This window comes from Schistocerca serialis, chromosome 3, assembly GCF_023864345.2.
Source record: "Schistocerca serialis cubense isolate TAMUIC-IGC-003099 chromosome 3, iqSchSeri2.2, whole genome shotgun sequence".
NCBI classification, from domain to species: Eukaryota; Metazoa; Arthropoda; class Insecta; order Orthoptera; family Acrididae; genus Schistocerca; species Schistocerca serialis.
Genome location: NC_064640.1, coordinates 642,510,444 through 642,535,395, shown reverse-complemented (window position 1 = coordinate 642,535,395; position 24,952 = coordinate 642,510,444). Strand labels below are relative to the sequence as shown.

Here is a 24,952-nt window from a genome sequence, read left to right as displayed (position 1 = left end):
ACAGTCAACTTTCTTTACGGAGTTAAACAACTTTGGGGACTTTTAAAGTAGATTTTATAGGGAATTTTTTAGAGTTGCATCGAAGCACCTCTGGTAACTGGCATATGATTCTGAACATCAGTTAAGAACTTTTCAAGACGAATGGACACTTTTTTTGTGGAACATAAAACAAAACCCATATGTATGACATGCAATGAATCAGTCTCAGTTCCAAAAGAATATAACATCAACTCCGATTACCATGTGGTATCTTTTGTCAGTTTCTGACTTACAGGAAAAAAAGTCTGTTCAGTTCAAGATGTAAACTTGGTTGGTGTCAACTAGTAAACAAATAGGACCTGAGAAGAGGAAAGTTACAGAGGAGTTGAGAACTTTTCAAGATGAGTGGACAGTTAACTACATTTTTTTTGTGGAACATAAAACAAAACCCATATGTCTGACATGCAATGAATCAGCCTCAATTCCAAAAGAATATAACATCAAGCACCATTACGAAATGAAACATGCAGCTATGTTTGATAAGTACAAGGCACAATTTGAACAAGACCACGTAAATGACTTAAAAAAAGAAAACTTTCTGCTTACGAGCAGATATTTACAGGGCAAATTCAGAGCCAACATGCTATGTGAAAGCGTGTTATGCAGTAGCTACGATACCGGCAAAAAATCAAAGTCACATTCAGATGGTGAAATGGTTAAAGAATGATAGATACCATCATTGAAACTGTGTGTCCAGAAAAGAAAAAGGATTTCTCAAAAATAGGCCTGTCTCATGAAACTATTACTAGACGTATGGATGGCACTGGAAGACAAATTGGAGATAATTTTAAAAATCGTGCATCTGAGTTTATATTTTATTCTCTAGCTTTGGATGAATGCACAGACATTGCGGGTACCACCGAAGTGGCAATTTATATCAGAGACGTTGATGCCCATTTTAATAAAACAGAAGAATTAGCGGCATTGTATCCACTTAAGGATACCACAAAGTTATTGTTGGAAGAAGTTATATTGTTATTAAGTCGCTTTTCATTAAAACTTAACAATCTATCGGGGCTAACAACTGATGGCGCTCCAGCTATGGCTGGGAAACATGAAGGTCTAGTTCAGCTGATTGAAAACAAGGCCTGCAAAGTTGGCAATACACCGATGATAAACTTTCATTGGATTATCCATCAAGAGAATTTATCTGCCAAGTACCTCAAAATGGACCTTGTCATGAAGGTAGTTGCCAAAACAGTGAACTTTATTAAGTCGAAAGGATTGAATCGCTATCATTTCCAAGAATTTTTGAAATCCTTGGATTCTGAGCATGACAACATTTTGTATTATACAGAAGTCAGGTGACTAACCCATGCGAAAATGTTGAAAAGAGTGTGTCATCTGAAGCAAGAAATACAAACATTCTTTGAAAGCAAGTCAAAGAGACTCCCAGAGTTTTAGGACAAAGAATGGCTTTCCAACTTTGTGTTCTTGGTCAAGGTAACTAGCCACCTAAATGATATAAGTACTCGACTCCCAGGAAAAGATCAGTTCATTAATGTCATGCATGACCTCATTCCTGCATTCAAAATGAAACTTGGGCTTTGTGAACAACAGTTACGAACAAAACACATTTTCCTACACTGTCAAAGCAATTGGCCATCACACGTGTGGCAGTGATTAAATATGCTTCTTGGATATCTGACTTGAAATACGATTTTGAAAACTGATTTCAAGCTTTTAAGAATAATTGTCTGCTTTTCTCCGTATTTGCTATGCTGTTCTCCATGGAAATGAATTCACTACTGGGACATTTACAAATGGAATGCTGCAAAATGCTCTGTGATTCACAGTTAAAAGAGAAATTTAATTAGGTTGGTTTGAAAGAGTTCCATAAGACATATTTGGATAAGAAGAAATATCCAGCATTTTACAGACATAATTTAAAAATTTATTTCATTAGTTGGAAACACTTACGTGGTGCACAGATGTTTTTCATATTAGGTGCATTGTGCTGCAACCAACTGCCAGGCACTCCATATCAGCGACCTTAGTAGTCATTAGACATAGTGAGAGAGCAGAATGGGGTGCTCCGTGGAATTCATGGACTTCGAACAAGGTAAGGTGATTGGGTGTCACTTGTGTCATACATCTGTACACAAGATTTCCACACTCCTAAACATGCCCAGCTCCACTGTTTCTGATGTGATAATGAAGTGGAAACATGAAGGGACACGTAAAGCACAAAAGTGTACAGGCTGACCTCGTCTGTTGACTGACAGAGACTGCCGACAGTTGAAAAGGGTCGTAATGTGCAATAGGCAGACATCTATCCAGACCATCACACAGGAATTCCAAACTGCATCAGGATACACAGTAATTACTATGACAGTTGGGCGGGAGGTGAGAAAACTTTGATTTCATGGTCGAGCGGATGCTTGTAAGCCACACATCACGCCAGTAAATGCCAAGCGATGACGCACTTGGTGTAAGGAGCATAAACATTGGACGATTGGACAGTAGAAAAACGTGGTGTGGAGTGACAAATCATGGTACACAATGTGGCGATCTGATGGCAGGGTGTGGGTTTGGCGAATGCCCAGTGAACTTCATCTGCCAGCGTGTGTAGTGCCAACAGTAAAATTCGGAGGCGTTGGTGTTATGATATGGTCATGTTTTTCATGGAGGGGGCTTGCAACCATTGTTGTTTAGCGTGGCACTATCTTAGCACAGGCCTACATCGATGTTTTAAGCACCTTCTTGCTTACCACTGTTGAAGAGCAATTTGGAGATGGCAATTGCATCTTTCAACATGTTCAAGCACCTGTTCATAATGCACGGCTTGTGGCGGAGTGGTTACATGACAATAACATCCCTGTAATGGACTGGCCTTTACAGAATCCTGACCTGAATCCTACAGAACACCTTTGGCATGGTTTGGAACACCGACTTCATACCAGGCCTCACCAACTGACATCGATACCTCTCCTCAGTGCAGCACTCCGTGAAGAATGGGCTGCCATCCCCCAAGAAACCTTCCAGCACGTGATTGAATGTATGCCTGCGAGAGTGGAAGGTTTCATCAAGGCTAAAGGTGAGCCAACAGCATACTGAATTCTAGCATTACTGATGGAGGGCGCCATGAACTTTTAAGTCATTTTCAGCCAGGTGTCTGGATACTTTTGATCACATAGCGTATTTATTGCTCGTTTATGTTCACAAAACAAAAACTGGTAATGCAACAAGCAGGTAAATCTCCTCTCAAAAATTTAGCCTACCTGCCAAAAAGGCTGGCCACCCCTGCTCTAGAGCTATTTACTGTTTCAAGAAGCAACTATCGGGATAAGAAAAATAATTTCTTTACATTTCCCTATGTAAGAAAAAGCAAATTATTTAAATGTATAAAGAACTGTAATACTAAAAAGAACATGGTTTTTCATACACTTTGTATGAAGAGAAAATAGCTTCTCACACTTTTCAAAAGACTGTCAACAATTTGCTGTATATTACAAACTCCAAGACCTCTTATTGACAAAACGCTCAAACAATGGAAACTCCAGGAGGGAAAGGTGGTTGGCAGAAAGCTCAGCCTGTCAACATACTGCAAAATTTTGGTGCATATTATAAAATCATAATCTTACTCCATTTCTATTCCACAATGACTGACATATTTCCCAAAAGTTTCAAACAGTTAGACTGTGAGCTATCATTCTCCCCCTTCCCTGTTTCTGTTCTCCCTCTGAAAGATAGAATGTCTCTCAAGATAATCCTCAATACTCAACTAAGTGACAATACTAACACGACATTTATCCTCTCACCCCACTCCCACCACCTCACTTTTCCCACATTAGAACAATCATCAGCTCTCAACATTCCTTAAGTTATAGTAAATAGAAACTATTTATGTCAACATTATTCTCTCATTTAATTTAGAGTACACCACTTTGGAAGTTGCACCCTCAAGATATAATTTGTTTATCATTCATTACATCCTTTTTATTTCATTTACTAATACTTCAAGATGTATTTGCTATCACTGCACAGTTTCTTCACAGCCTTAAATCAACTTTCTTACCACTTTCAGTAAATCTCATCTGCATAAATTAATGCTAACACAAGGCTGTACACATTCTTGTTCTAATTTTTTTCTTACTAGTGCAACTCTCTGGTCTCTCTTCTTTATGTGTTTCATTTTCATATAATTCATTTTAACATATTACATAAAATATTTTAACCATTTAACAGTGCCCATTTTTTAAAAAATCTTTAAAATATAAAAAAAGTCTGCCTTTATATCAGGCAGTAACAGCATAGCAAGAATTATTGCTTTAAAAATGCCGTTCTTTTCTTGCAACCTGCAGAAGTGGCTTTTGCTCTGAAGCTACACCAGTAAACTTTGTTTATGTATGAAAAATGCTAAAAGATTTCACAGTTGCAATGACTGAGATCAAAATCGAAAAAATTTGGAATATTCATTACCTTTAATGATACACAAACTGAATTTAAATGCAGCTTGTTTTAAATAGTTATTCTTGAACTTAAGAACGTGGAGTTATTATTATTATTATTATTATTATTATTTCTTTCTTTACTCACACGTTCTGTCTGGTCAAAAATGAAAAGTGACGCGGACCTTGATCAAGCGTGACTTCCTTTTAACTGTACAGTATATGTTATATTGCATTTAGGAACCTTCGGGAAATTGAACATGTATCAATAATTACAGATTTCCGTAGTTGTATATATAAGTTTGGATGTAGCTGTATTGCATTGATGTACTGGTGGATATTGTGTGGTATGATTCCTGTAGTTGATAGTATAATTGGTATAATGTCAACTTTATCCTGATGTCACATGTCCTTGACTTCCTCAGCCAGTTGGATGTATTTTTCAATTTTTTCTCCTGTTTTCTTTTGTGTATTTGTTGTATTGGGTATGGATATTTCGATTAGTTGCGTTAATTTCTTCTTTTTATAGGTGAGTATGATGTCAGGTTTGTTATGTGGTGGTGTTTTATCTGTTATAATGGTTCTGTTCCAGTATAATTTGTATTCATCATTCTCCAGTACATTTTGTGGTGCATACTTGTATGTGGGAACATGTTGTTTTATAAGTTTATGTTGTAAGGCAAGCTGTTGATGTATTATTTTTGCTACATTGTCATGTCTTCTGGGGTATTCTGTATTTGCTAGTATTGTACACCCGCTTGTGATGTGATCTACTGTTTCTATTGGTTGTTTGCAAAGTCTGCATTTATCTGTTGTGGTATTGGGATCTTCAATAATATGCTTACTGTAATATCTGGTGTTTATTTTTTGATCCTGTATTGCAATCATGAATCCTTCCGTCTCACTGTATATATTGCCTTTTCTTAGCCATGTGTTGGACGCGTCTTGATCGATGTGTGGCTGTGTTATTATTATTATTACAAATTATATCCTGTGCAGTGGACTCCAGTGAATCAATGTTTTACGACAAACTGCAGATGATCCACTCAACAAAGGCATGACTGTCCTGATAATTTGGTTAGGGCAGGGCTTCACAGCAAATGTGCTCTGCGTGCAGACAGTGAGCGGAAGCTTATGAGTAGTTTATACTGTGCCCTACCCATCATCGCAGAGAATAAGGTGGGTAGACTCCATGTACACATGTATAAACAAGGAAATCGATCCAGATGGAAATCTAGACTGGCTTTATATTCCTCACTGATATACAGATAAATTGCTTTAAGCTGCTGATCAGCCCAAATTGAATACGGGAAACTTTCATTTTCTCACTTGAATCCACTACGAATCCTGATTTTTTTCTCCCAACATGACTGGCACTCTGTCTGTAGGCACACAAACTAAGTTCCATGACAAACTTATATTTTCTAGATTTTCTTCAATGATGCTAAGAATGCCACATTCAGCTGCACTATCCATGAAAGTGTAGAGAGCTAAAGAATAAGCAACACCCTCTTTACAAAGAGTTAGCAAGCTGCCTCAATGTGTCTGATATAACCTATGTGGTACACATGATTGTCATGTTTGATAACAGCACCACACAAAATTTTTCTACCTGATGTGGACATGAACACTCAGATGCAACTACCAAGTATTCTTCATTAAATCACCATCCTTGAAAGGGTGCAAGGGCTTAGCTGAGATTAGTGCAATCTCTTAGTTCATCTGAATGGCACACTCACTCAATTCTTCTCTCTTTGGAGAGCTTCCTTTTCACTCTTTCAGACCCTCTGGCTACAATCGTGTATATTACCTTTTACTGTCTCTTAGCTGCAAACAAGTATTTTTTCCCAATGGAAATCCAATGTACACATTTGTGAATATTCAAAATTTTCATCAGGCACTAGTGCTGCCAACTGTCAGGCATCACTATAAAAATACCAGCAAGTCAATGTAGCAGTGCACAGCAGCTTGTAGCAGCTCATGACCACTAGAATACACAGATATGGTTGATTCACTATATTCCACTGTATAATTTAATATTGTTATTGTTAATTTGCATGGTAGTCATTGAATGATCAATTTATTATTTATTACAATAGATAATATTTCGCAATTAGTTAGTTTAGTCCACAAAATGACACCAAGTGTACGAAGTATGTTTTGTATAAAACTTGCATCTAAAATTATTTTAAAAATTCACCTAATAGCATTACCACATGAATAAAAATTTTCCTTCCTCCAGAAAAAATTCAGGTCTGTAAGGATTAAGTTTTAATAAAACCTCTTATACATGGTCAGGTCCATCAAATTTTCTGTTTCCATATTCTTTGACACGATGATATGTAATGCCTTTGTAAACTGAACTTCCTGAAAGTATTCAGTGTTTTACAATACCGTCAAACGGGGTGATTTCGGACACCGGGGCAAATTCGGACAGTATGGCTTATTTGCTCTTTGCCACCGCATAGAAACAAAGAGTTACTTATTTTAACGTCCGTACACCAGTTATTTTAAGCCCAAGATTACATTTTTAGCTTTCCACAACCTTTATTTTGCATCAATTGTTTCCCTAGGTGAATAATTGACGAGCAGTCTCAATGTTAAAAATCCGTGCATTATCGTGAAGTGGAAACTTTCTATTACTGCACCAAGCGGGAAGTTATTGTAAACATAATTGTCGGTGCGCTCAGTAGCTAACTGCATTAAGACAATTTCTGTACAAGTTTGTCGAGTTTCTCGTGCAAGGTTATAAAACAACAACAGATTTTGTGAAACTGTGTACTGTGTGGGGTGATTTTGGACAATGTCAAGAACGTATAAGAGCAGGAGAGGCGATACAGTATGGTGTAATTATGACCTGGAACTTTTAGATAAAGCTGTTCGTGATATTCAGAGTGGTAAATTATTGTACAGAAAAGCGTGTGATTTGTATGGTATACCTAAATCAACCCTACAAAATAAAGTGCAGAAATGCTGAAGCAAGGTATCTTGGGGGCTGCACATTGGAGATTTCCCTTCACTAAATTGGATATTAGATATTTAGTTAAAGGCTACCTTGATAATCTGGCCGAAAAGAGAAGAAATTTTGTAATAATTTGCCAGGTGAAGACAGTCAGAAGATCTTTCCATTTGCTTAAGCGAAAATATTAAATGAGCTCGTACAGAAGTGGACATGAGACTGTTAAGATGTTTTTCTCCAATATCAAGGCAAGGCTGGAAAATCTCACACCTACCAACATGATCAACTATGATGCAACCAACATGTCAGATGATCCAGGCAAGCAGCAGATAATTACGAAATGAGGGAGTAAGCATGCTGAAAAAGTGATGGACTGATCAAAATCTAGTGTCTCAATAATGATGGCAGCTAGTGCCGATGGTGAACTGCTTCCTCCGTACGTCCTTTACAAATCAGAGCATTTGTGGGACACGTAGCAAGAACGTAGACCACAAGGAACTCGTTTCAATAGAAACAAAAGTGGATGGTTTGACCTGCCAGTATTTGAAGACTGGTTCTTTACAATCGCTTTGCCCTATTTGAAGAGGCAAAATGGGCCAACAGTCATGATTGGAGACAACTTATCCAGTCACGTGTCTTTACGTGTTATTGAAGACTGTGAGCAGAACAATAATTCATTCATTCTCCTTCCCTCCAATAGCACGCACCTCCTCCAACCACCCGATGTAAGCTTCTTCAGACCAATGAAAGCAGCGTGTGAGCTGTATTAACTGATTGGAAGAAACAAACTCGTGGGACCATTTCCAAGGATGCCTTCCCATCTCTTCTGAAGCAGACACTGACTAAGATTTCAGCAAACTCCAAGGAAAACATAAAGGGTGGATTTCGTGCCACGGGCTTAATTCCTTTTGATCCAGATCATGTCTTACGAAAATTGCCTGATAATGAGGAGAGCCAGCAAAGCAAAGCAGACACATGGTCTTTCACTTTTGAAGAAATGCTCAAAGAAATTGATTTTCCTCCAAATAAGCTTGGTAGCTCCCACCGCCGCCACAAACTAGACGTTCAACCTGGAAAATCAATCACTGGCCTAGATTTTCAAGGAAACGAAAACAGTGCTGAAACAAGTTTCTAGCAGTAGTGAAAGTGAAAACCACACATCATCCAATGAAATTTTACTGCTGAAAGAAGAGGCTTTTCTTGTTGCAAAGTACAAATATAAGTGTGGAAACAAGGAGCAAACAAGGCAGTATGTTGGAGTGGCCACAAATGTTGGTGCTCTGGAAGTAAGTGTGAAATTCTTGCGCCCACACGAGAACAGTAAAAACATATTTGTGTTTCCTAATGTCCCCGATGAAGACACAATACAAAAATTGCAAATTTCGAGAATACGTCCCACACCAGTTGAGAAGAGAGGAATGTTCATTTTTCGAGAAGATGTGCTTTAGACTCGAAGACAATCATTTATTTAAAGTGTTTGCAACTTAATTTAGAATGATGAGTGAGAAAAATTATTTTGACCTTTTAGTTAAATTACTTTGTTTGTTTCTGTCTGTTTATAATATTTCCATTAAGAACTATAAAAAAATTTATTTAAATTCCTGCAAAATAAAAACTTATCTGTAATATATAAAATTCATTATATCATTCCATATTACTTATTCGTAACAAAGAGCTACCTTAAAATGTGTAAAATGTCATCAAAATCAAATAAAAAGCATGTAGAATTTAAAAAAAAGAGGCTGTAACTGTCCGCATTCGCCCTCTACGTACTGTAACATCGGACACAGATTTAATTAACACACGTGTCCGAAATCACCCCAATCCATGGGGTGACTTCGGACACTTTATTTAACTGCCTCAGATAAATATACCCATACATACACTTTCTGGTTCTGGGATATTTTATTCGTTACACATAGACCCTACCACTTCCATAACAATCAATTTAATCTAACAATATACATGAAAGTTATAATCAAAATAACGATAAAACCGTCTGAAATCACAACGTTTGACAGTACACTAAATATTTTGAGAACCCACTTGTTGTGTAAAATGATACAATTCCTCCTGCTGTAGATTGGAGAACAAGGACACTGTTGGTGTTACACACTGCCAAGTTGCCATTGCCGCTATTGTACGGCACCACTGGAAAAAAAGACCTTCCTCTATTTCAGACTCAGTGCATCAATATGTTGCTGCAACCATATTATCCGCATGTGTTTCCCTCATTCTGCGATTGCTCTGCGTGCAAGCAAGAGCATGATCAGGCGTGAGTGCCCACATTCAAAATTAGTGAGTTGTTAAGCCTTGGGTTAGGGTTGAGACTCAACCAGTGTTCACAATTCATCAATATAGTAATTACCAATGGCTACTACTGCTTGCATAACTGAAGTTTTTAACAACTTTACTATTAGAATTACACTGAAAATTGAACAATTTCAGCATCGCGTCAGAACATATCAAAATATTTAATTATTTTGTGATTTTCATGGACATTTTTGAAAATTAACAGAACCATTCATAATGAAACTATGGAGATTGTGTTCATACATATCTGAAATATACAAAATGTGGTATTATTTTTTTAAATACATTTTTCAATGAAATTGTCTATTGTGTACTAGAAGTGAGAGCTGTGGTTCAAGCTTACATGGTGAGGAACAGTGGTAGGAAAACTTACAACTTTTACACACAGTTGCCAACTATTCTCATTCTTGTCTCAATTGCTATAAACATGAAATAACCCATAAAGGAAAACAGGAAGCGTTGTTCTTGGTTGCAGTATTTCAGTGTTAAACATTTGTTCTTGAGAACTTCTTGGTTCTCAGATTAATAATCACTAAAGATGACTAACACTAGTACCATTCCTGTAACGCCATTTCCAAATAAAGCAGGTATTGACAGGTGTGAAAATTACTGAACTATCGGTTTAACAAGTCACGGTTGCAAAATACTAACACAAATTCTTTACAGACAAATGGAAAAACTGGTAGAAGCTGACATCGGGGAAGATCAGTTTGGATTCTGTAGAAATGTAGGAACAAATGAGGCAATACTGACCCTACAACTTATCTTAGAAGATAGGTTATGGACAGGCAAACCTATGTTTATAGCATTTGTAGACTTAGAGAAAGCTTTTGACAATGTTACCTGGTAGGGGTAAGATACAGGGAGCGAAACAAGATGGCAGTTATAAGAGTCGAGGGGCACGAAAGGGAAGCAGTGGTTGAGAGAGCAAGCAGTAAAGGAAACCAACGAAGAAATTGGAATACGAATTAAAATCCAGGGAGAAGAAAAAAAACTTTGAGGTTTGTTGACAACTTTGTAATTCTGTCAGCGACAGCAAAGGACTTAGAAGAGCAGTTGAATGGAATGGACACTGTCTTGAAAGGAAGATATAAGATGAACATCTACAAAAGCAAAACAAGGATAATGGAATGTAGTCAAATTAAACCAGGTGATGCTGAGGGATCAGATTAAGAAATGAGACAATTAAAGCAGCAAATGAGTTTTGCTATTTGGGCAGCAAAATAACTCATGATCATCAAAGTAGAGAGGATATAAAATGCAGACTGGCTATGGCAAGGAAAACATTTCCAAAGAAGAGAAATTTGTTAACAGTGAGTATAGATTTAAGTGTTAGGAAGTCTTTTGTGAAAATATTTGTATGGAGTGTAGTCATGTATGAAACTGAAACATGGATGATAAATAGTGTAGACAAAAGAGAACAGAAGCTATTGAATTGTGGTGCTATAGAAGAATGCTGGCGATTAGATGGGTAGATCACAAACTAATGAGGTGGTATTGAATAGGATTGGGGAGAAGACAAGTTTGTGGCACAACTTGACTACAAGAAGGGATCGGTTGGTAGGACACATTCTGAGGCATCACGGGATCACCAATTTAGTTCTGGAGGGAAGCAGGAAGTGTAAAAATTGTAGAAGAAGACCAAGAAATGGGTACACTAAGCAAATTAAGAAGGATTTAGGTTCCAGTAGTTACTTGGAGATGATGAGTCTTGCACAGGATAGAGTAGCATGGAGAGCTGCATCAAACCAGTCTTTGGACTAAAGACCACAACAACGACCATTCCAGGCATGTAAAGTGGTGAATTACTCAACTGAATTACATGGCAACATATAGAGAGTATAAAGCAATGGAAAATTTATATGAGAAATTAACATGTTCTTATATAACCTACAAACTTCTTGAAGCATATGCGTTGCTCAGGGAAACACAATGCTGAGTGGCAAAATGGAAGTTTGGAGATACAGAGGATTAAAGTTGGCAACTGATTCACAAATCTGAATAATTTTATTCATATATTCATTTTGTACTGGATAGCTTTTAGCACACACAGACGTAAAAAGAATTGACTATAACATATAATACACACAAAAATAAAGACATTAACGTAGTGGAGATTCCATTATGTTACCCAAATCACATATGCTAACAACAAAACAATAATATATAATCATATGAGAACACTTACACAGAGTTACTAGAAGACTTAACTGTACAGCTTGTTGCTTGAAAGCATTTCATCAATAGTCACAGATGTGTCAATTGTCCAAACATGATGGGTTTAGTGACAAGAAAAATCCATGATGAACAGGAGGGATGTAATAGTGGGACAGAACATCAGTATCTTTCTTCTTTTCAATGAGTCTGGGTCCATCGTATTGTAATCAAAGAGTAAGAGCAGGGTTTTTGTCTTTCACGTTTCCTGAAACTAACTTTGCACCAGAATCATTACATGTCTTGCTGATGAGGTGCATCTGAACCTTTTCCGAGAAGATCCCTCATCTGTTCTGCCCCTTAATCTGAGACAGTGACAGACTGCTCAATATTAAGGCCAGTTCGAAATCCACTATCATTATTATCATAATTGTTGTTAACCTCGTATTCCATGCATTTAGGAACATAATGGTATGTACATGCACTTACCATTATGTTTGTGAATCATACTGAGTACAATAGATTTGCGATTTTACATATATTTGAGTCATCTACATCATTGGGAATGTACTCAGGATCCCGATCAGAGATATCAGGATCACTAACATCATCTTAGTTTTCTTGTAACTCGTCAAAAGCAGTTACAAACACAGAAAATGTACATGGGTCCCTCTTACTGCCAGCCATTTTACCTGTCGCTTGCCATTATGTTACTGTGACAGGCAGCTACTGGTGTTCACCATGAAGTATCACCCTGATATCTGTCGAGTGAAATTAGAACTTATTCCTGGTGTATTTTATTCTGCTGCTCATAGGTAGCACCAATTGTCCTATAACTCAAAATAAATTACAATGGCGCTTACCACTGTGTTCCTTCAAGCTGCTCATATTTGAGTTGACAAGTGGATACTATAAAACTCACCTTTGGCACTGATCGTCGTAATATTTCTTTATATTCTTCCTTGTTGATTTTTTTACTGGTATAATATGGTTTCAGAGACAATTTGACTTCTTCAACTACTCGTTCCTGGCGGTTTAATTTCTTCAGGAACTGAAACAAGGAAATTGAAATAAATAACAAAAGACATACACAAAGACTAGCATTAGCACCACTATAACCTTCTCAATTCACTAAAAATAAATTATGGGATGAAATTGATTTGACTGACAGATTTCTCTTGTTAATTTTCGTGTTCCAGTATTCTGATGAAATTACACTTTCTTTTATTTCTCGTTCCAGTCACTTTTTTCATTAATTTCCAAGAAAGATACTCTCCACAGTAAAAGCTGATTATGGATAAGTAGAATACCTCTCTACACTAATGTTGAAGAGTCTAATCTATCAAGAAGTAACAACACTCAAGTCCAATTCCTAGTGCAGGGTTGTCAATGGCATATGACACTAGACACTAAGAGCTTGTTTATTATGAACACCAATGTACAGCCAGAACAGAATGGAACTCCGAACAGTGTGTGCTGCTGTTTATCCAAATACTGAATATTCCAGAATATACAAACATCATAAACATAAGAAACAATGAGGACCTTCCAGAAATTACAAAAGAACAAAGTAGTGCTGGTAGTTGGACTGGGTTTTCAATTGGCTCCCTGTAGCACACCAGTCAGTGATGCTAACTGCTACACCACAGTGCACACACCACAGCTTGTGGCATTGCTCCCTCTCCTGGAGAAATAGTGACTTACTGTTTTTCAAGTTCACAAGGGGGCTTACTACAGCATTCTGTATATAGATCTTGTCAATGGTCCCCTTATGGCAGCATTGGCTGATCCTCACAGTCTGGTTGCACTGTCACAGCCTCTTCACTATGACGAGCATTGGATGTAGCCCATCCTGTTGAAGCTTTGCAACTTTTGAGCAGGTCTTCAGTTTCCTTGAACGAGAAGCCCCCATCATCGATCTGCACATCTTGAGGGCTTCTTATAGAGGACATGAACAACACCTCTCTGCTTTTGTCTTCTTGACATCTTTGTATGTGACATCTGATGAGCAACAAAGGCTACAATACAGCCCAAAGTACCACTTAAATAATTTTCCTGATACTTGCACTTTCTACATAGGTGTAAACATCCATACCAAGATTCACGGCGGTATCTCACTGTTCAGTTTTGGTGTTACAGTACTCTCAGTCTTTCTCCTGGGTGTCCAGGCTCCATATGCAAACCAGCTGTCTTGCTTCTTCCATTCTGGTGATAAGGTATTGCACATAGTCTTCTAGAGTATTGTTGGGTTGAAACAGGAACAGTGTACCATTGTTCTTTTTGCACAAAACTATGGAGCAGAACGATCAGTATGAAGCCCATAAGGTCTTGTACCTCTGCTTTGTATACAAATGACACAATGGACGGTTTTGTATCCCAATCTCTTTGTTCAATATCAAAATACATTGACAGCATATCTGCCAATGTCTTATTACAGTATATTGTGAGGTAATTTGCTGTAGGTGGTGGGCAGTTATCCTGTGGGTGATGATGTAACATGAAATTATCTCTGATACTAGTCCGAATGGAAAACTTTTCCACAATCTGATATGATCACACAGGGTGCTCCGTTCTTCAAAATGGTGTTTTCTACAAGGAACTTTCCAATTTATGGAGCTTTGGCAGTCGGCATAGCTTTGGTGATAGCAAAACAGATGGGGTATTCAGTGCACACTATTATTCATAGATTCCAATTTGTCTACTTTGGGAATCTCCCCAAGAGATCGATTCCAATCCAGTGGAATGGAACCATTGCAGACGAAACTGGTACAAGATGGCCTGGAGGTAATTATGGCACGTGCTTCCATCACTGGTATGGCTCACACAGTGTCTAAAGAATCAGTAGAGACCTGGCCAGTGATGTGGAGAGAGAGAGAGAGAGAGAGAGAGAGAGAGAGAGAGAGAGAGAGGAGGAGGAGGAGGAGGAAGAAAGAAACATTCACCACGAAGGAGTTAAGTAAATTGGTCACAAATTCATATTCATACAGGTATCAATGAAACATGCAAAACTGTGAACTTTGGTGGCCGACAGATGAATGTGTGATGTTACTATGTAATTTCACCGTGCAGTTGGCAAGGAGAGTAAACAACAGACATGTTGACACCAGAGCAGAATGTCTTTGCAAATTTCATTTTGTGTACTCACTGGGACAGTGACTATGCCTCATGCAGGCAAACAATATACACATATATTAGCAATTGAGGAAGGATATGTGGTTGGGCTCAAACAAGCTGGTTGGAGTAATCAACACCAACAAGGCCGTTTGCAGTGGTGTCAGGGAGATTCAGTCGGGAATCTAACTGACTGAAGTAGAATTGTTTTCAGTGATGAGTCTCGCTTCAAACTGTGCACCAATGACCAACGAAGATGTGTCTGGAGAAGCCCAGGACAGTGCTGTGATACCAACCTGACTGTTACCCACCATACAGCCTGATAACCAGGAGTGATGGTCTAATAGGGAGTGCAGCAACAACAGAGATTTCATACAGACTGCCGATTCAACCACCGCCCTTGAAAGACAGTCGACTTCCTTTTGTTTGTGTCTGCTTTTAAATAACACTGTGACAATATATTCCTGATGCCTCAGTGCCCATCTAATCAGTACACCCAACAGAGCCTTCAGGCTAGGCAGCCAGCACAGGAAATGGAGGGCACTCATAACTGGGAATGGTTTGCCAAATAAAAAGGCCACAACATGTTGATGGCCCAAACAACTGCAAGACACACATTCTCAACTGCAGAGTAGTTCATTGGGGTCTAGGGGAGTATTCTGGAAGCATGAACTATCAGTATTTCAGCACCGTCCTGAATTTAAACTAGGACTGCACCCACATCACAACTGTTAACATCAGTGTGAAGTTCTGTCTCAATACTCTGATCATACAATGCTAAGACTAAAGATGATGTTAGTGTTTCCTTAATGACAAGAATATATTTCCCTCGCAGCTCATTCCCTGAAAATTTGGTATCTCCCTGCAGAATTTCCTGCAAGTGGCATGCCTTGGTGCAGAAGTCCTCTATCAATCGCTATTAGTATGAGCACACTCCGAGTAAACTTCTCACATCACAAATGTGATGAGGAGTTAGAAAATCTTCGACTACTCTTATTTTCTTGGAATCGGGATGAACTCCATTACCACAGTCTTCCACAACTGCCATAGAGAGAACATTTGGTAGTAGATAATACTTCTTTTGTCTGACTCCTTTTCTGTGCATTTCCTCGACATGGTTGCACCACTTGATGAATGTCTCAGTTGTTGTGATTTCCTTTACCAGACGAGCTACATACATATTTTCTGTGACTCCTTTCAGCAAGTGTGAGATTTTGTCAGTTTCCATCATTTATTGATTCAAAATTAGGCATAAGGCAAAAACATTCTGTATGTAGGACTGTCATTTCCCAATTACACTGAGCCTTGTTCTTCAATTGTTCTTCCAGTAAGAGGACTTGTTGCTGACTTTCACCAAATGTTTTCTTCAGTTTGTCCTGGATTTTGTCTCAGCTATCAAGTTTCTCTTTGTTGTTCACGAATCACTGATGTGCTGTACCATCCAAATAAAAGTACAAATTTGCCAAACACAGTATGTCATCCAACCTATTGTATTTGGTGACTTGGTCAAATATCTTTCAGCCATTTAGTCTCTGGACTAGCATCTCGGGAAAACACTGATGGATGACTGTTGTGTAGGTGATTGATTGATTGATTGATTGAAGGAAGTTATGGGACTAAATGACGAAGTAATCAGTCTCGCGATCCCAAGTTACAAACGGAAGAGAGGGGGGTGAACTAAAAGTTTAGACACACACAGTAGAAGTTATAAAATGGTAGCCCAAATCTAAAAACTAGGAAAACACAGGGATCAAAGAATGGTCTTTGCAAGGGGGAGTGGCCATGTGTCCCAGGCCGAGAAAACCTGAAGAGAAGTCCCAATCACAAACACCCTTCCCTACTCCAGGTGTAAAACAAAACCTTATATCTGAAAATAAAAACCACATTCCTGGAGGAAACTAAGGACCAGTTCAACCACCCACAAATCGTCTGCTAATACAAAACTTCTGGAAGACTGTACTTAGTATGAAAGGCCAAAAGAAGGGGACATTCCACCAATATATGGGATACTGTCAGTCTGGCTCCATAACCACATTATGGCGGTGGTTCATTACACAAGATGAAACAAAGAGTGAGCCTGGTATGACTAATGTGTAGACGGCATAAGACAGTGGACTCCTTCCGAGAGGAGTGGAAGGAAAAGTGCCAAACCGTAGCACACTCCTTTAAATTGTCCACAGTTTATTACTGAGAGCAGTATCGCACCAGACGTCATGCCACTTTTGGGCAATGAGAGATGTTACATAGACCTGCAGCTGGAATCATGAAACAGAATGGGGGTAAGTATCTGCATCTCTAGCCAAAAGGTCAGCCAGTTCATTCCCTGGGATGCCCACATGACTTGGGACACTGAGAAAGACAAATGAACAGACAGCACGGCCAAGGGCAGAGAGAAGGTCATGGATAACAGAGACTAATGGGTGATGAGAGTAGTATTGGTTGATAGCCTGCAGGCTGCTCATTGAGTCTGTACATATTAAAACACTATGGAGGGAGGCCTGAGAAACAAAATGGAGGGTTCTGCAAATGGCTAGGAACTCTGCTGTGAACACACTAAAACTAAATGATCCCGGCAATAAATGGTGTTCTAAGCCAGAAGGAGATGCGAAAGTATACCCTGCATTTTCTATCATCTTAGAACCATCAGTGTAGAAGATGGTAGCACCCAGGAACTCTGCAAGGATGGAATGTACAAGACACTGGAAAACCATATGGGCGACAGTGACCTCAGGACACTGGAACAGTTCGGTGCTAATCCGTGGCCTAGGCACAATCCAAGAGAGTGCGCAGGAGGAAATACAAGGAATGGATTCCAGTGAGTGAAGGGCGGTTATCAGGAGGGAGAAATTCCTTGTTTGCAAAGAGGGCAGGGTACACACAATGGTCAGGGAATTGGCAAATGGTGATTCCAAAAGGAACCAGGAGTTTGCTACATCGTTTTTGGAGGGGAGGGCTTCCCACTTCTGTGAGAAGACTGTCAACGAGACTAGTGTGAAAGGCACCAATAGCCAGAAACATCCCACAATGAAAGACAGGGTCAAGGAGTTTCAAAGTGCAGGGAACTGCTGAACCATAAACCTGACGACCATAATCTAGTCTGGACAAGACTAGAGCACCATGCATGTAGTCTTTAGGTGGCAAATATGAGGCAGCCACATCAGCTTTTTATCAAAAATAAGGTCCAAGAAACGGGTCTGTGCTACCACATCAAGGAGCTGGTCGCCTAAATAAAGTTCTGCATTGGGATGAACTGTGGGTCAACGACAAAAATGCATAATAATAAGATGGTCAATTAGGAGACCTCTACCCATTGAAGTGGTACTCCCCCACAGCGAGTGGTGGACACTGAAGTCCCTGAGGAGGAGAAATGGGGAGCGGGAGTTGCTATATTAAGGCACACAGTTCAACATAATGAAGTGGCCTATCTGGAGAGAGGTAGACACTGCAAACAGTGAGTGCAGGAGCCTTTTGCACTCTAACTACTATTGCTTCCAGGTTGGTAAGAAGGATGATCCATTCACTAATGACATTAGCGTGAACCTAAGTGCAGACCCCTCCAGATGCTACCCCAGCGCCGGCATGGTCCTGATAAAACACAGAACATTGGAGAGTGGTCATCATGGAATGTGTTTCTTGAAGAGAAAGACAGAATGCAGAATAAGAGGAAACAAGATGACATATTTCCAGTAGGTGACGACAGTATCCATTGCAATTCCGCTGGATCATGTGGCATAAAGGAGTTGAAAGGTGGTCATTTCATTTGGTCAGTGGTCGTCACCGATTAGGATGGGGTGACATACATAAATAAGATGTCAGACTAAGGTTGCGAAGGGGGAGACGGCATTTCCGGGGGCATTGGGCGGGGGGGAGGTGTCATTTCTTCTCTTTCAGAGGTGGGGGAGGGCAGGGCGCAGAAGGAGTACAGACGTCTGCAAGGTCTGGAACCCAAAGAGTGTCAGCAACCTTGGGGTGCACAAATGGTGCATCTTGTGGCTGAGTTGTGGCCTGAGAGATGCTGGGGAGAGGGGTCCTAAGCGAGGGGGGGGAGGGAGGGGGGCGGCACACTTCGTTGGCCGGGGAGAGGGCGTGTGGCTCCTAGAGGAGAGGTTGTGGGAAGTGCAGGGGAGGGGCAGAGGAGAGTGGGGACAGGGATGGGGTAAGGAAGACATAAGACATAGGAGGAGAAAAGGATGAAACAGAGGCAAAAGTTGAAGAAACTGACACTGGATGGAGTGTCTCATATTTTTGGCGAGCTTCAGCATAAGACAGGCAATCTAGGGACTTATACTTCTGAATCTTCCTTTCTCTCTTATAAGCTGGGCAATCTGGTGAGTGAGGGAACTGGCGGTCATGACAACTGACACACACACAGGTGGCAGAACACAGGAGCTTCCTTCGTGGAGTGGGTGTCCACAGTCACCACACAAAGGGTCCGCCATACAGCAGGAAGACATATGCCCAAAACACAAGCATCGAAAGTACTTTATGCGTGGTGGGATGTACAGCTTCTCATCTCATCTGTAGCACATAACCTTGACCTCCTCTGGGAGGATATCCCCCTCAAAAGCCAGAACGGAGGCGTTGGTATCGGTGTGGTTGTCTTTGCGATCTTTCTGCACACGTCGAACAAAATGAACACCGTGCCGCTCCAGATTAGCCACGAGTTCTTCATCAGTTTGCAGGATGAGATCCCTATGAAAAATCACTCCCTGGACAATATTGAGAGACTGTTGAGGACTAATAGACAATGTGACATTGCCAAGATGATCACAAGCATGAAGAGCTGCAGATTAAGTGGCAGAAGCAGCTTTGATCAACAGGGAGTGGGATCACATCTTACTGAGAGACTCTACTTCACCGAACTTGTCATTGATATTATCCAAAAAACAAAAACGATGGCTTTATGGTGGTGTCCCCATCCATCCTAGTATAGATGAGGTAGTGGGAAAAGTGTTTCACCCTAAGATGATGAGCCTGGGTCTCCTCCCATGGTGTAGCCAGGGAAGGGAAGGCTGCTGCATCATGCGATGCAGCATTCACTATTGAGAACGTCAGATTTTTGCTGCTTGATGTACTTCATGTGCCAAGCATCCACCCTGACACCACCCACTCTGATCAGGGGCTCTCCCCATGGGCGCCACCCAGCCACATCAAAGGCCGCCTGGCATGGCTGCTATTGCCGGGAGTTTCAATGCTCAAAGAAGATAAGTAACCACTCCTTGGCATACATGGGGAGGTAACAGCTCAGGTATCAGTAGTGTGACCTCTGTGTTGTCAGGGGGCTCAGCCAGGTAGGTACGTGACAGTCCCACCACATAGACTGGCTACACATGCTGGTGAATTAGCAGGGTGGAGAGGGGCTACGGCAGGGAAGAAAGAGGGGCAGGAAGGGGGTAGAGGAATCCACTCCATAGATGCTAGGGGATTAGTTCTTCCCCAAATGGCTCACACTAAAAACAGAAAATTTCAAAGTGGAGGTCAAACCGAAGTGCAGAACTAAACACCACAAAGGATGAAAGAGAACAGGTGGGAGGGACAAAATTGCAAGCAATACAGAGAACCAGGTGGATGGCCAGCCCGACATAAATCAGAACACCAACAAAGGGGAAGGCAGGGACAGTGGGAAAGGAACAAGGATAGGGATGGAGGGAGGGGCAGGGTGAAGGAAATGCAGCCTTGGGGCCCCGTGTGCGTCACGCATGAACTCATGAAAGAGCCACAAGCCCAATTGGGGGGGGGGGGGGGGGGGGGGAGGTATCTGACTTTTTGTTTTGGAGCCCATTGGTATCCTGAAAATTTGAACCTAGGCAACCATTTACAGCTTGTATTCCAGTTCCTGTCCATGTAAGCTACGGCTTTTGTGTTACCTGATTAGAGCAATGGTGCTGTAGCTGTTTTAAAGCAACCACCATCTCCACCAAATAATGTCAAATCATAATCAAGTCCCAAGTCCAAATTCGAAAGCACATTCATCAATGAAATACAACACTTATCAATGAAAGCATGTTTATTACAAACACCAATGTAGACCTAGAACAGAACTGAACTCGTGGGTGGAGAGCGCTACTATTTATACAAACATCGAATATTCCAGAACACACAAACATCATAAACATAAGAAATTACAAGGACCTTCGAGAAGTAATAATACTAAATAACAAATAATTGCTGGTGGTCAGGTTTTAACTAGCAATTCGACTTCAAAGAGAGAGAGAGAGAGAGAGAGAGAGAGAGAGAGAGAGAGAGAGAGAACATTTTTGACACTAAATGAGCATTAATGTTATCCAATGTATCTTCTATATGAGATTTTGAAAACAACGGTAATTTTCAAAGTACAATGGATATCATTCACCTCACTTGACTGTAGAAAAAATGTTTGATAAATGTCATTTCTGTTGAATGAGGTCATCTTCACTGTTTGTCAACAATCAGTTATCAATGTGATGAACAACAGCTGAATACAGGTGCACCACCAGCTGTTGTAAACATAAGTAAGAAGCACATTGCCAGATGTGCCATGCCATGGATGGTAGTCTTACTCTGATGGAACTAAGTTTTTAATACTTACTCTGAAAAGTATACTGCAGGTAAACATAATGGAGGTAATTAATACAACAAAGATGCGTATGATGGGAATGTTTCATCCACTCTTTACCTCCATTATCTATTATACTAATTGATCTTAATTATGCATTAGATTATGAACTTAAAGTAAGAACTTAATTCGTCTAAGAAAAAAGAAATTTTAAAGTCAATGCACAAAACAAATACTGAAATACAATATTTCAGTATCTGCTAGCTATAAATTTAGTTCTGTGTACTGTTTAGTCATTTCTTTAACACATGGAAAATGACAATTTTCTTTACCTTACAGAATGCAGTTTGTTATAACTTTTATATATATTTACCATCTCACTGCGAGTTGACGGGAAACAAGAGCAACATAAAAAACTGAAGGACATTTTATCACAGGCAATCCAGTTAGGCACTCGGGCACAGTACCTTCAAAATCATCGAGGCACTAGCCTTTCCAAGTGCAAATATCAGTGGTCTACCACACATACTTGAACTGTCAAGATAAACTGCAATAGATAAAAGTGTGTGAATGATACTGGGCATTGCTGGCTGGCTCATTTTTTATCACTGTACAGCCACAAGTGCAACAAGTCACATAAGTTTTTGTGCTGGAAACAACAGGAGTGTAATCATATCACCCATAGCCACCTCCTCGGTATGGAAGTCAGTCTTCCACAAAAATAACCCTTCTGCTAGATTGTCACAAACCATGAGGATCAACATGGGCACAATAAACACCTTTTTGTGTGTTTGAAGCATGGAGAAAGTCACCTACATTGATTATCTGGTTGTACTTCACATGTTCATACACATCTTCCAAGATGTGAGGTGTCGAAGAGCACATGATTTGATGGGTTCCTCTTTCTAAAAGCTACAGTTCAAGCCGATACTAGAAAACTCACGTGGGAAGTGTTTGTGTTGAATGAAAAAGCTCATATTTTTAGACACAAGTACGACACTTATCAGCCAAACTTTAATATAGTCAGGAGCAAACTTGCAAACAGAACCTACTGCTAAAGATCCAGTATCTCCTTATTCAACCGAAATGGGTTAAAATGAAGAAACATTGCTCAATAAAATGTAGAAAACTAAAGAACAATGGCCTTGCCTCTTCACTGCACAAAACTTTTTGTTAAAACATTTATCTTACTGATTCACCTATATAGGTGTATAAAAGCAGTGCTGTTATCATAGGTTTCTTAAAATAAAGGCACAGTTATTAAGAAAATTTCAAAAATGTGTTAGACAATATTTCAAAACCAAATCTTCTGCTTATTAACTGCAACTGTCTAAACACATTATGCTATGTGACCAAGCATCCATGGAATAACTCAAACTTCATTGTCACATATTTTCAGTTATTTTCATAGACAGTGGCTGCATTGATAAACTGATTTCAGTGTTTCCATGGACACTAAAGGAGCATTTTAGCTAATTAGTTGTAGCAGCATGGAAGTAAGTGCCCTGTATAATCTCTGTAGGTCATTGCCTCGTAAGAGAGATTTTACTACACAGTGAAAAGCACAGTCGTTATAACAATATACAGGTATGACAAGTTTACTATGTTAATTACTTTCCATACTATACAATGTCACACAATCTGCACTTTTGTTGTGGCAATTAGACAGAGATGTCTATGAAATTGTGAGCAATCTCTTGTGACATAGCAGCACATCAATGACAATGCTGCAGCTACCAATACCATGGTGAACAACATGACACATGTGTAAGTCTCTCACTCGAGCCAACAATAAATCCTGGGGGGCCTGGAAAGGCTCGAGCAGTTGTCTGTGTTTACTGACAAACTTCTGATCTCTAGCACGTACCTATTGCTTGGCTGCTTAATGGAATGACTTCAGCAATAGATACTTCTTGCCCATCATTCAGGGTTACTTATTCTTCCTCATGCTGTCTGCCGATGGTCGCAGTCTTGGTAGAAATCTCTAACAATTTAGTGATCTTATGTATACCTGTATTATTTAGGAATAAAGGAGATGGCTCACCGAAAGGCAGACGTGCTACGTCATCAACAGGTACACAAAAGGTACAGAGCTTTGCTTTGCTATCTTTCAGAATGAAATTCCTCACACACACACACACATGCTTGTCTCCCAATATTGTGCCACACATGTAGCGAGACAGGTGTGTGTGTGTGGGGGTGGGGGGGGGGGGGGGGGGGTTCTGCTACAAGCTTGAGAGTGGAATTTCATTCCGAAAGCTAGCAAAGCAAAGCTCTGTACCTTTTGTTTGTGTACCTGTTGACAACGTAGCACTTCTGCCTTTCGGTGAGCCATCTCCTTTATTCCTAAATAATACAGATAGACATAAGATTACTAAACTGTTAGAGATTTCTACCAAGATTACGACCATTGGCAGACAGCATGAGGAAGAACACGTAACCCTGAATGACGGGCAAGAAGTATCTATAGCTGAAGTTGAAAATGCACTTAAATGAGAAACAGAAAAGCCCCTGGAAAGGATATGATACCAAATAAAATTTAAATAAAAAATAAAATTTCTGGTACAAGCTTGAGAAAGGACTTTCATTCTGAAAGCTAGCAAAGCAAAGCTCTGTACCTTTTGTTTGTATACCTGTCGATGACGCAGTGCTTCTGTCTTTCGGTGAGTTGCCTCCTTTATTCCTAAATAATTCGTTATTCTCGACCAGAACTTTCCATACATTATTATGTCTATCTGCGACACTCTTCCTTCTAGTTCTCGAGTTCCATAATTGTAGATCTTCCTGTAGATATTCTGGTCTTTAAAAGTTTCATGTTTCAACTTTTTCAGTTGTCTGCACATGATCAGATCATCATTAAATTTCCTTAGATCTTTTCTTATTTCTTTCTGGGCAGTCTTATTAAGAGCTGTATATTCTGCTTGACTCCTTTCCATTGTCTCCTGTCTTCAATGAGCGGCATGGTACACCTGAAAGTTGGCTGTTACTAGATTTCTGGAGCAGGATCTGTTTTTCTGTACTTTGGATGCTTCCTGTAATTTTCTCAGCAAGTTTGTTTAGTTCAATGACACATTCTCAGATATTCTGTTGTATGAAGTTTCTCAGATAGTTTGCTGAAATTATGTTTTCTGTTTCAAAAATCACCCACTCTTAGGAAAGTGTGCTTTGTATCACCATTGATCACTCCCTGGTTTGATGACCACGGCTCTTCCATGTCTATTGAGATTGGATGGGTTTCTTAAAGAAGGCATTCAGAGAACAGAACTTTTCAGCTGTAATATATTCTACCATTCATTTACCTCTTTCAGTTCTACAGCCCAACGCATAGCTGCCAGAATTCCACAGGTCTCCATCTATATTTTGTCTTATTTTTGCATTGAAATCTCCCATGATGATACTCAATTGCATCTTCTAAGAATCTCTTCTTCATCAGAATTGCTGATTGGGGCA

At 39.8% G+C, this 24,952-nt stretch overlaps 1 protein-coding gene across 3 annotated transcripts in view; it reads right to left on the bottom strand.

Moving 5' to 3' along the window:
* Positions 1-24,952, bottom strand: part of LOC126470526 (serine/arginine repetitive matrix protein 2) — a 293,467-nt gene that overhangs the window by 145,450 nt on the left and 123,065 nt on the right. For all 3 annotated transcript variants that reach the window (XR_007586229.1, XR_007586230.1, XM_050098445.1), the window contains one exon: positions 12,779-12,907. Coding sequence is in view for 1 of the 3 variants with exons in the window: in XM_050098445.1 (XP_049954402.1) it covers positions 12,779-12,907 (129 nt within the window). In the remaining 2 variants the exon portion in view is untranslated. The remainder of the gene's footprint in view (positions 1-12,778; positions 12,908-24,952) is intronic.